The 14026-nt window shown below is 39.0% G+C and overlaps 1 protein-coding gene across 1 annotated transcript in view; it reads left to right on the top strand.

Annotated features, from left to right (window-relative positions):
* Positions 1 to 1291, top strand: part of ecpas (Ecm29 proteasome adaptor and scaffold) — a 28538-nt gene extending 27247 nt beyond the window's left edge. Inside the window, exons 48-49 of the mRNA XM_084046337.1 lie at positions 340 to 411; positions 681 to 1291. Coding sequence (XP_083902463.1) covers positions 340 to 411; positions 681 to 820 — 212 coding nt within the window. The 3' untranslated portion in view covers positions 821 to 1291. The remainder of the gene's footprint in view (positions 1 to 339; positions 412 to 680) is intronic.
* The last annotated feature ends 12735 nt before the right edge of the window (positions 1292 to 14026 follow it).

Genomic DNA, 14026 nt, shown 5'->3' with positions numbered 1-14026 from the left:
ACGAACAAAGTCAGCGTCAACGCTGACGAAGGCCACTAGGTCGAAACACATACGTTGTTTGCTGCTGCGGCATATTAAAGACATTTTAACTTTGTGAGTGCGGATGGTTCCTTTGACTGAGTGCTATGTTTTTGGGGCGCGTAGTAGCAGATACAGTACAAAGAAAAATAAAATCTATGAATACATGAATACAATTTCCAACATAATGGATAAATAAAATGGCAAAGAAACATGGGTACTGTAAATGGAACAACCCCAGTAAACGTAGTGTAATGGTGTTTAGGTGGTTAAAATTCCCTTGCATGTATTTTATCCCATCATTGTATTCTCTCCCTCAAGAAAATAAGAGTTACTCGTCAGTGAGGACAGAAGCCTTGTCGGTTGTGGAGCTGCTGGTGAAGAGGACTGGAGGTAAATGGACAATTATTACCTCATTTTATACTATTAATAATCTGTTGTTTTTTATGTGAACACAAGCCTACAATAAAATGTATCTATTTGTAACTCTGAGGGTGTATACAAATGTAACACTGTAATACAGGTCCATTTGGTTACATTTGTATAGACTCTCAAAGTGAAATTAATACTGTATCAGTCATACATCCTCAGGTTGGTTCTAGGTGAAGGATTTATATAATAAAAATGGGCTTTGTCAGTGACTGTTGCGTGTGTTCCTGCAGAGAGCGAGCAGTGGGACTGCGTGTCAGTGAAGAGCAGAGAGCAGCTCCAGCGCTCTCTGTCCACCCTGCAGTCAGACACCAGGCCTGACCTGAAGGACAAGGCTCAGGAGCTCCGCAGACACATTCAGAGCCAGCCGTAAAAACCCAACCACACCTGTCTCTAGCCAGCCACACACACACACACACACACACACACACACACACACACACACACACACACACACACACACACACACACACACACACACACACACACACACACACACACACACACACACACACACACACACACACACACACACACACACACACAGCCAGTCATAATAAGACAAAGCCAAATCAGAGCACACTATTCTTTGTGGGGAAAAGAAAATAATTTGTTCATGCTCTCCTTTAACTGGTCTATTTTTTACAACGCTGGTTCTTTCTCTACTGATATTCACCCACCTCTGACTAAACCATATTACTTGTACAGATGAAACGGCCCCATGCTAGTGTCACGACTGGTTCGGCTATAAGGCTGATAAATGTAGCTCTGTTTAAATGTGGACAATGATTATTGGGTTTAAATTTCTAATAATGATGATAATAATAAATACCATATAAACTTGTGTTTTATTTGTGAACACTGTATACCTGTAGCTCCTATAGGGGGCGCTCTACTGCTGCCATGGGTTATCTATTGTCGCTGTCGGGCGGAAAGCTTGTATGTCCAAAAGCGTTACTTTTCAGAAAAAAGGTTCTAATGGATCCAATGTAGTTATTATTTAGTCTCAAGTTCTTAATACTTTTCATTGGCTCAATATTTATAAACCCCACAGACTTAACCACTTTCCAAATGTTTTTAATAGCAAAAATGGAAGATCTACATGCTCTGCTACTAGTACAACAAAGTAAGGCCTTTAATTTACAAATAAAGAGTTGAAATATGGAGATAAAAGGTTTCTGCCCAACAGCAACGACATACAGATATCAGTCTAAAGGCAGAGGGGTGGTCTAGACTTTAACCACTTTCAACCTGGCATGTCTATTTTGGGCATGTTATAGAAAGGAATGTTTAAAAATAGCAAAAGTAGACATCTGCAAGCCCAATGTGTCGCATCACGACGTGTTTTGAGCTTGAAGATCGACTATTTTCGCAGTGTGACACAGTTGTACAACAAAGTATAAGACTAGACCTGAGGCCGATTCTAAAAACGCCTTCTTAATCCTGATATAAGTTTTATGAATTTATGAATTATGAAAACTAAAAAGAAAATGTTGCTATATAATATAGCAACAGCTAATGTGACACAGAGGTGTTCCCGGCTTGAAAGATATAACAACGTATAGGTGTTCCAGGTCTAAATGGGTTAAATGGTTAAAGTTTAGACCCAAATATGCTCTTTTACTGGTCCACTGCTACACCACTGCTGTTACCCTCATGGATTTAACATGAAGCATTCTGGGTACAAGAGCACATGCTTAGGGAAACCCAGTGCTCTAAAAGGTCTTGTGTTAGGATATGACAAAAAAAAATATGGAGATGTAATTAAAACGTAAAATATTTTGCACCTCTTGTTTTGTTTTAAGTGGCATATGTGTTGAAAATCATATTTTCTCCTCCCATTTGCTGTGGGAAGGAGGTGTTAAACTAAATATTTTCAGAAGCCTTGAAAATAAAATCCCATCCATGAATTTGGCATGAAAAGTGTTTGTGTTCATTTGTCTCCCGCTACAGAACTGTAATCTTGTATAAATGTTTTTTTGTCTCCCTACATACACAATTCAAGTTGTTTGATCGTGTTTTATTTGAATGAAAGACAGCTTTGTAATTGCAATTATTTATACTGTATGACAAAGCAAGTGAGACTGAAAAACTATGGGATTAATACATAAGCATTAAGCAGCAATCATAGTAATGTCATCATACCATGGCAATGGTAATTATAGTCCAAGAACAAACACACATCTACTTATATAATCGAGGAGTGACTTCCGCCCCCCCGCTGACGCTATACCCACAGCTCTGTTGTCGAGTAAACACAACACCGACACACCACATCTCGCCACCACAGTAGCCACGGCGTGCGCGCTCAATTTACGGGTGGCGTAGGGCACCTCTCATTGCTCACTACATATTTTCCACCTCGCAACATAATTAATTCTACTCACCACATCACGGTGGATCTATATGGGGTCTGAAGGGGTACGCGCTGTTTCGCGTGGCTCTCCAGGGGTTCCGTCAGGGGGTCCGCGGACCCCCAGTTTTTTTTTACTTTTCTATTGGAAATTTGTATCCCACCATTTTGGTACCCCAAAATAAGCGCGCCAGAGCCCCGTGCGCGGCTGGACCTCTAGTATACTCTATATATAACTAGTATATAACTTAACTTAACATGTCATTGGCTAAATTCATAACCACTGTAAATAACTATTTTTAGCCACTCTTGTCCAGCTGGTTGACACCATAGACTAAAGAATGACTCATGGTTGTCAGGGCTACAAACACACTCACAATGGTGGAAGAAGTACTGATACCACAATATAGAAATACTCTTACAAGTAAACATCCAGGAAATTCAAAATGTACTTGAGTAAAAGTACAAAAGTATTGGCATCAAATGTACTTAAAGTACCAAAAGTAAAAGTACTCATTTACACAGCATGTCCCAAGTTTTAAATCTACAAAGTAAAGTTTTCAATTCATTGTAGTGGAGTAGAAGTACAATGTTTGCCTCTGTGATCATAGAGTAGAAGTAAAAGTCGAAAAATGGAAAAACTCAAGTAAAAAAAACAAAAAAATGTAATTAAGTATAGTACTTCAGTAAATGTACTTAGTTACTTTCCACGACTGCATACTCAGTGCTCATGGCCTGGGGATGAATAGAGGTCAATTGCTCTATCACTGAGCTGCCACTTTGAAGCCACCTAGTGGACAACAGGAGAAGAACCTGCATGACTTGCTGGGTCTGCAAATGAAAACAATGCATTGCAACTCACAAATACGTTGCCATATAGCCTACTGTATATCCAAATACAAATTATATTAGGCATTAGTTGAGTATTGAGACAAAAAATTACACAACTGGTACATCTGCGTTCACTCGACTTTAGTTACAAGCTGCTTTGTAGATTTAGATTACAAAACATACATTAACCAATTAAGCCCTATATTATACTTTATCTATTTAAAATAATAGCAGATCTACAAGCTCAAACGCATCGTGACGTGTTGTCAGCTTGTAGATCTGCTATTTTTGAAAACCTTTGACGAAAACTACTGAAACAACTTGTGAAGTGGGACATTTTGCATAATGACTACTTTTACTTTTTGTTTGATCGATTGATTGATTGATTGATGTACTTTATTTAGTAAGACATGAGAACAGTACATGACAGTACATAACAGTACATGGAAGTACAAATTCGCAATACAAGGTCTACTAAACTGGATAGCTCAGTTAAGCACGTAGCTTGTTTAAGATGAGATCCCCACGCACACAAATCATGATGACATATAAGAGACAGACAGATATACACACTACTATACAGAATGTCATACAATCAGTTTACAGGTTACTGGTATGAAGAGTGAAAAATATGTACAAAAAAAAAAAAGAAAGAGAGAGGGGGGGGGGGGGGGTAGGTTAGGTTAGGACATGGGGTAGGTTAGGACTTGGACAGGGGCCATTTTTGAATTGCAGCCTCCTGAAGGTGTATCTTTAGGGCATTTTTGAAAGTGAGTAGGGTTTTACACTCCTTTACTCCTTTTGGTAGGGCATTCCACATTTTAGATGAATAGCATGAGAAAGAGTTCATTCCCTTTGTTGTGCCAAATCTGGGTTGAACATGGTTTGTGGAGCTGCCTCTGGTGTTATGATCATGGACTTGATTAACATTTTGGAAGTATTTTGACAAATACAGGGGGATCCCAATGTTGTGGTGTATCTTGAAGACCAGGCCCATAGCAAGTTGCTGTACTCTGTCCTCAACCCTAAGCCATCAAATCCTAGCAAAATGATCAGGGGTTAGATGGGTTTTGTAATTGAGGCCAAGAAGTAGCCTTACAAGTTTGTTTTGGGATGTTTGGAGCCTTGTTTTTAGGGCCTTGGAGGTGTTGTGATACCATGAAGTGCATGCATAATCATAATGACCTTGTATGAGGGCCCCTACAAGAACCTTCAGAGTATTTTTTACTGACTTTACGAACAAGCCTCCACATCCTCCGTGTTATTTTGTGGACCTTTTTGATCGTCTTTTCAGCGTTTTTGTCACCTGAGAGGTTTGCCTCCAAGATGGAACCCAGGTAGGTAATTTCCTCCTTTCTTGTGATAACATTTTCACCCACTTTGATCGTGAAACTCTCAGCCTTTCTAAGGTTAGGGTTAGACCCAAAGAGGATGGATTCAGTTTTACCCAGGTGTAATGAGAGCTTGTTGTCGGAGAGACAGATGCAGATCTTGTTGAGTTCAGTGCTGAGAGTTTTCTCAACCTGCAGCCTGTCCCTGTCCGAGACCAGCAGAGCCGAGTCATCTGCGAACAGGAACAGTTTGCAGTCGCAAGCTGAAGACATATCATTCACATATATCAGGAACAGTAGTGGTCCTAGTATGCTTCCTTGAGGAACACCACAAGTCACTGGGAGGGGAGGGGACTGGGTGCCGTTTACTTCCACCACTTGCTCCCTCCCTTCCAGGTAGGATCTCATCCATTTCACCGACGTGTCATCAAAGCCTATTGCTTTGAGTTTATTGATCATAATTGGGTGATTAATAGTTTGTACGGTTGTACAAACTATTTCACAGTACAATTTGATGCCAATACTTTTGGAGTTCAAGTCAAGTAATAGATAGATAGATGGATACCTTTAATGTTATTTTATATACTGGGCAAAGAAGTATAATAGGTACAGAAGAATAACATCACAATAAAGACCCTCAAACAAATATGAATAAAGTATACAGGTGTTTACACCCTATACAATCATCCTGCTGGTACAGAACAAGAGACACCGTCACTAAATATAGAAGTACTGTATACAGACGTACAGTATACACTCTATACCTGGGGTCTTCAACAGGGGGTCCGGGACCCCTAGGGGGTCCTCAGAGTTACTACAGGGGGGGCTGCCAAATTAACATGAATCCAACATATTAATGTCAACAAACCAAAAAACTTTATTTTACACAACACTGATGACAGTACTGTCAAACAAGTCTATGAAGCTATCTATGAAATCCATGAAAAGGTTTAATCTGCAACACAATTATGTAGTGGGGGTCCCTGCTTCATCTCTCTCTCAGCTAAGGGGTCCTTGGGCTGAAAAAACGTTGAAGACCCCTGCTCTGTACAATCCTCCTGCCTGATGCAGAACGTAAAAGAAAAGAGTGGCACGGTAAGCCTATAGTTCTGACATCAGCTCAGACCACAGGTAACGTTACAGGTGACAACAGATTGGATGTTACAATAGTCACGCAACGTCGTAATGCTACCAAGTCACAGAATCAGTTACCGCTGCCTTTTGCGTGCCTCGTTATACATTCTCATGTCAAACGGGAAACGGCACAAAGGACTGACGAAGCCCCTCCAGCCTCATCCTAGAGTCTTTGAGCATCACCTCTTTCTTCCTGTCCAGCTTGGCGTGGAGACCTGACACATCACTGGTACTCACATGGGCTGTATTCAGCAGCATACAACATCAGGCTACGGTGGTGGAGTAGGGGTGATGCAACTAGTTCAGCTTCCTCACAGGGCAGGATGCATTATTTACAGCATAATAACTACTACAGTTGAATGACTGCTAATAAATCTACTTTGTGATTGATTGCACACCCGCTCCTGTATGGTCTGATGAGAGAAAAGTGTTGCCGTTGGTAAAGTCAGACAGATTTTCTTTCTCGTTGCTGGGTGTCGAGACACATTAAGTCAAACGTTTACATAACTGCATCCTTTCACTTTTGTCTCAATGCTTATAGCAGCACAACATGTCACAGTAGTAAAAAACCTATAATAGCAGAAGACTGCAGGCTATATGTGAACCAACAATCACATGGAGGATGGTAGTAAAGTACGCCTTTTGTACATGCTTGAAAATGTAATGAGATCACATAACCATGAGATAGTTCAATGTCCAGCTCTTTGTAGTTGTTGTCTTAACACATTGGATAGTTGCTGCCTTGGATTTAATTAGCATATTCAAGTTCTTTTCAGCACCCACTGCGCCATGCAGCTGGGGGATGCATGTTACACTATAAAAAAAAAAAAGCTGGAAAAAAAAGCTGATTAATTGTTCAGCTTTGTTTGGTGTGAACAAAGCATACACTTACTTGTATGTCCAAAGGAAGATGGCTTGTTGATCAACTGAATGAGATACAGCTCCATCCTGCACTGAGGAGAGAGAGAGAGAGAGAGAGAGAGAGAGAGAGAGAGAGAGAAAAAAAAACATGTAACCCCAACAAGATGACAAAAATACAGTGGCCTCATATGAAAACTGATTCCAGAGGCCTTTAATGTTTATTACGTCAGTGGTGTAAAGTAACCACGGGTAACACGAAGAGTGGGCACTAAGGAAGAGTGGGCACCTCGATGTAAAATGTGCTATTTGGTCCAAAATGTAAAAAAAACTAAATATGTGAAAAAGGGACCGAACTAATGTAAACTAAAGTATACTTGATAGGAACATTTGACAATTAAGGTCTAATATTTCTTACAATTGCTACAAAACCTGTATATCCTATAATTTTGGATAATCATAATAATCATGTAGTAGCCTATACTTTATATTACAAACATTGTATTTTTTTTACATATTGGAAAAATTAGCAAATTTGACATTCCCACTCATCCTTTAGAGTGCCCACTCGTCTCTTCTTGTATCCTAGTACATTTACTCACATAGGCCCACTGACCACTGACTGTAGTCCATAAGTACAAGTTTGAGGCTCCCTGGCACAAAACATTTTCAGATGGGAGTTATAGGGACAAATATTAATGTGGGGGTCCAAACCATGACATGAAAATATTTGAGAACCACTGGAAATAAATAATGATTAAAAGCTTTTGGAAGCAAGCCTAAATAAGCAAGTACACTTAAGAAACAAGCCCAAAAAAACGCAACCCGCAACTAACTTTACAGAAAAAGAAGCCCAACCCGACCAGTGGGATGCTACAGGTTGTCAGCTTGTAGATGTTTTTTTCCCCACACAACAAACATGGCGGCTGAATTGAATGACGGCGGCATGATTGCGGTACATTCAAATAAAACCAAGCCACTATGAGATGTTTTAATATCAGTGGTGGAAAGTAACAAGTAGCTACATTTACTCAAGTAGCTGTCAGCCTTTTTTTTTTTAACTTTACTGGAGTATTTCCAATTTTCAAAACTTTTACTTCTTCTCTACAAGCTCTCTGTTCTTTTGACAAGAACACGATGACAGTATTGCCAGGTTTTGAGAGAGAAACAAGCAAGTAGATATATGAACCCCCCCCCAAAAAAACCCCAAAAAAGAAGCAAGCCCTTCACCCTTTAAACTATAACATATAATTTACATAGGCCATTTGAAAATAGCCGATCTACAAGCTCACAACGCGTCGCCCATATAACTAACTACACTTTAGAAACAAGCCCAAAAAACTGCAACCCGCAACTACCAATATTTACAAGCAACTTTACAGAACAAGTAAGCCCAGAGTCGCTTATAATAAGCGGACATGGCAACGCTGCATTTCCGCTGACCCAGGAAATGCAGTGTTGCCATGTTCGCTTATTATACGCGGGGCCCGAGCGTTATGAAAAACAATCAAACTCACCAAGCTGCAGCTGAAGAAGCTGGTTGAAAAAAAGCAACAAGATATTAAAGTGCTGCAAGAAAAAACGTCAAATCTGACAAGTAATGATCAAACGCCTCAACTCTGATCAACACAAGTAGTTTTACTCTCTGGGCCTTTTCATACCACCTGCCAGTGCAGCGTCACGTGGCAGCGACACGTGGCAGCGTGCTGCGTGGGCGAGCCATAGGGGGCGAGCTTGTCGCTGGTTGGTCGCTGATCGTCGGTTAACTTCGCGTCACCGGTGCGACTTTTAAAAATATATTGCACGCGTACATTCCCTACTTCTGATTGGTCAACTCAACCTAGCGGCCTCGCGATTGGCCAGGCTTTGAACGCTGTGGCGCTTAAATACAAGCGGAGCAGGTGCAGTCGTTGTAGCGTAGGAGAGACAAGCAGAGAGAAAGCACCGGACAGACAAGAGAGAGAGAGACCGAACTACCAAAGCAAGCCAACAGAGCATATTAACGCCTTTTGTTCATCATGGGTCAATATTTTTCCAGGCGGAGACCCCATCATCAGACCCTCAACCCGTGGACCAGAGACTCCCTTCTTCAACCATTTGATCAGGTACGTGTCATCATAAGGATGAGGACGTTGACATAACGATGCGTTATAGAGACGCCATGTTTGTGCACGTTTTGGAGCTTTGTGCTACAGCAGTTTGCGTTTAAATATGGAAGCGGCAAGAAAAAAAGACGTTGCTCTTTGTGGACTTCTGGTTCCATAAAGCTAGACAGGCAGAGCTTCAGAATGTTTTTGTATTTTAGTTCTACTTTAGTTTGTTGGAATATAATTTGAACTTGCATTGACGGCATGTCATGTAGCCAGTGGTGCAAAGAGACGATGTACATTTACTCAAGTACTGCAGGTATTTTTTACTTTATTGGAGTATTTCTAGTTTTCAGTACTTTTACTTCTACTCCACTACATCTCAGAAGCAAATGTTGTACTTTTACTCCACTGCAATTATTTGAAAACTTTAGTTAGTAGTTACTTTGTAGGTTGTGATTATTCTTACAAAACATACATTAACCACTTAAGCCTTATGTACATTTTGGCCGTTTGAAAATAGCCGTTACAAGCTCACAATGAGTCAGGATGCCAGGCATTGTGAGCTTGTAGATCTGCTATTTTCAAAAGATCTTTATACAATTTATACATTTGAAAACGTGTGAAATGGGACATTCTGCATAATGAGTACTTTCTACTTTTGGTACTTCTAAGTAAATTTAATTCCGGACTTTTACTTGTGACAGACTATTTCTACATTGCAGTATTGATACTTTCACTTAAGTAAAACATGTGAATACTTTTTCTACCACTGCAGTAGCTAGTTTTGATTTGAAAACAGACCGGACTGTCTAACGTCTATAGTAACAGTACAGTAGGACTACATTCACGTTTTGATTTGGAATTAGCTGTAGTTTACAACCCTCGTAGACGTATTTACGATAAGACGTCAGAATCGTAAATACGTCTACGAGGGTTGTAAACTACAGCTAATTTGGAATAATAGACTGGATTGTATGTGAATGGGTCTGTTACGCTGAGTGTACAAATGTCACCAAATGGACCGTTACTGGTCCATTTGGTTCCATTAGTGTCTACTCTCTCAGAGTTACATTGATACTGGGGACTTTACAGTGTAGATTGTAAGCGGGCTCCATGGCCTGATGTACAGTATATCAAACTGGAGTTCCTATTAAATTAAAAAGGTTGAGAATTACTGAACTAATATAGGCCATTAAATAATGTAAGCATATTCAACTCAATAATGCTACAAGCACGTAGGGACGACGACAACACTGTACACTGCAATTATAATAATCTGTGAGTATTATTTGTGTGTGTATCTTGGTAATGGTAACCATATCTTTTTAACTGTTACCCATATTTAAAACTGGCAAAAAAAAGTATTATTATTATTATTATTAAAATAAATATGGTCCTGAATCAGGTTGATCTGGAAAAAATATGAAATAATAACAATATTCTGTTTAATTTCCAGGTTGATTTGCAGTTGAAGGGCGCTGTACCACTCCAAACCACCCTGATCCAACTGACCGTCAGTGCTTCTAGAGCCACAGTGGAGGCCAAGACCTTGAGCACCTTTGCACCTTTGCTTTGTTTGGTAAGTGTTTCATGGAATTTTATGAGGATTTACCATGAATGTAATTTCTTCATACATATATTTACTACAATGCTTCAACAAAGCAGAATTACACTTTGAGTTGCTCTGTTGATAAAAAAAAAGATAATTAAAAATGTTCTCACCATTGACTACATTGCACGATGAAACAGGTTGTAAAGTCACTCTTAGCATACAAACAAACACAAAGTGGATTATGACAGTATGTAACATTACAAAACTTGACACTGCATCGATTTATTCTACAATTTGAATTAGGAAATAGATCTGATTGGATCCGATTCCTATCTTAAAATATCTAAATCAACACAAAGTTGACATTTGTATTAAAAAAAATAATGCAGTGTCAGGTTTTGTTATACGTTGGCAGAATCCACTTTGTTTGCATTTGTTTATGTGCTTAAACTGTTTCACTGCAATGTAAGTCAATAGGGAGACTATTTTGGACTATCAATTTCTAATCAACGGAGCAACTACTGAAGATATCTCCCCATATATTTGAAGTTGCATCATTTTGTTAATATGCCTATTAAAGATAGTGTAAGTGATGTTTACGTTTTTTTCAATGAAAAAGTCCAAGTAGTAATCATCGCTATAGAGTGTCTGTTCAGTAACTGGGGTTTCCCCGTCACTCCAGCTCTTTAATAAAAATATATTTTTTGTAACCTTATCTTTGTTACCACCGGCTCTAATAAAAATATTGTAGTCAATCTGAAATAAATATGAATTAATTGTTAATACTATTCTGTTCTGCCAGGTTGAGGTAAAAGCCGCGGCGCCAGAGGATGCTCACAAAGATGAAGGCTATGACACCCTGGAGAGAGCCACCAGAGTGACCCGACCCATCCTGAGGAAGTCTAACCTCACGACGGAGTCCAAGTCCAGGAATGTGCGGCGAGTCACATTTTCCAATGAAGTGCGGGTATTTCAGGTGTGTTTCATTAATATGTTTATTAGAAAGTCAGGCATAACAAACTAGCTGTTTGTTAGATTGGCATGAATGCATATACTGTCTAAGTATATGTAGGTATGTAAACAAAACGTATGCAAACAAAATAGGATAACGGCTTCTTAACACCAGTGAAAAAATGTCAACAAAGGTAAACAAGAAAGTCAACCAAAGAACAAGATTTTTGAGCAGGATCTCCTCGTTGATCAGTATGAATACACTGAGGACACTAGGTGGAGCACTAATACAATGTCATTTTGACTATGCATGCACCTCTTGGTACTCTAGAACCACAAAGTACATACACTTTTATTACTACTAATGTTGATGATATCTTGGATGTTAATTGTATATCTTTATGTCTAGTTGATCATTGTATAATCGTACCACTGTACTATTTAGCAAACTGTTAATAAAGTATTCAATCAATAAGATTTCAGATCTTTGAAAGACACTAACCCCCCCCCCCATTTTTTTTTACCCCCACAGGAACAATGGTTTGAAAGGGAGACACATGAGAGACCCACCGAGCCACCCGTTCCTCATAAGCTCCCGGTACTGGCCTTTCAGTGGAAGGACGTGCTGGCTGCGGTGTATGGTCCGCCTCTCGCCACGCCTCCCAGTGGAGACACAAGACAATAGCCAATCAATTGGCCTTGACTGCCTCAGTGCCAGTTTGGAGACACAAGACAATAGCCAATCATTTGGCCTTGACTGCCTCAGTGCCAGTTTGTACATAGTATTACCGATTACTGTTGATACTTTGTAAATATTTTTTTTGTACATATTATTGATTACTGTTGATTCTTTGCAAATATTTATATTATTTTATATATTTTTGTAAATGTATTGTAAATAAATGATTGTGTGAAACAAACTTTTTTTCATTTATTTCGCTAAGTTATACTATTTATAAAAAAATCTTTTGATGAGAAAATGGGCAATATTTGCTTATCTACAAGCTCACAAAGCTTTGCAATGTGAGTTTCCATTTAGACATTAGAAATTATTATAATATTTTTTAACTGTATAACAATGTTAAGATGTGCTCTTTAATAGGGTAATGAGATTGGAATTTACATCATAGCAAAATATCCATACGTACAGCTTTTGTAGCAAGTTTCAAGTATCCTCACAGCGCTCCCACTCTTTTCATTATTTTGGTTTCATTATTTGAAAACACTGTCAGTTGCACTTATGTCGATAGAGCAGGCCTTATCCCACAGGTAATGGTTTTATTGAAGAGGGTTGTGTTGTTCAAAGCCTTTGCCAACTAAAAACAACTCAGAATTCAACATAGGTATACTCCAGCATAAAATGTGTCTGACAGAGTGCAAAAAAGCAACTACTGAATTGTTTTGGGTAAAACAGAATGACAAGGACCATGCTCTAGTCATCCCTGTTTGACCATGCTTAGCAGGAACCAGGCTTGTGGGAATACCATCTAAACATTTTAATCTGACCTGGGATCAATGATTACTCCTTGAGATTGGCTCATTGTTAAAATGTATATTCTTAACATTTTTGATCACAAGCATGAACAGACATGGGGAATATATTAGAAAGATAACTCATAAACTACAGTATAATGAAATGAGCTAAAATATAACAGATCATTGTGTTACATCTATCATGGCCAGACATTTACAATAGCAGAAAGAGACAGAATGGTATCAAATAGTCATAGACCAGGGTGCCTGGTGGCTCAGGAATAGACCATATTTGAATACGGTTTGAATCAAAATATTGCATGTATTTACAAATATAAGAAATTTCAAAAATGTTCCATTTTAACTGACTGATCTTCAGCAGTTCCTGGGTTATCTGGCAGGCTGGTTAATTGTTCATTGTTGAAGTGCTCAGTGTGGGTTACTCTACTGAACTTAAATGTTCTTTCAAAAAGGCTATGAAACATTTTACACAGTGGAGTGGGACTATATTCACTGAATCTATGTTCCAAATAATACCGAATTATATGATCTATTTTAGGCCAAGTTGCTATTGGTTAAATATGTTGTGAAATAGATATATAGAGATAGAGGTCTGTCTGGTGAAATTATAACGTCCAGAAATGAGGCTCCCATCCTCCATTTTAAATGCCTGATGAAATTGTTTTAGATATATTTTTTCTTTTCTAAATGGTGGTAATTGAAGCTGCTTGTGGGCAAGGGAGAGGATGATACATGTGGCCAGTCTTTTCCCTTCCACCTGGCCTACTGTATGTGCTATGTTCACACTGGCAGTCCAAATCAGATTTTTGGTTTATCCAGATTGGAATTAGGTAGTTAATTATTGTAGTAAATAATTATGGACAGGAGGTGGCGGTGTCGCACACATTACCCTCTGTTTTAGCAGTAATTAAACCCTGGTTAATTTAGGAATGAGCAGTGGTGTAAAGTAACTAGGTACATCTACTCAAGTACTGTACGTAAGTAC

Source organism: Gymnoscopelus microlampas (genome assembly GCF_963454915.1).
Source record: "Gymnoscopelus microlampas genome assembly, chromosome: 2".
Classification (NCBI taxonomy): domain Eukaryota; kingdom Metazoa; phylum Chordata; class Actinopteri; order Myctophiformes; family Myctophidae; genus Gymnoscopelus; species Gymnoscopelus microlampas.
This window is presented reverse-complemented; position numbering and strand designations above follow the sequence as displayed.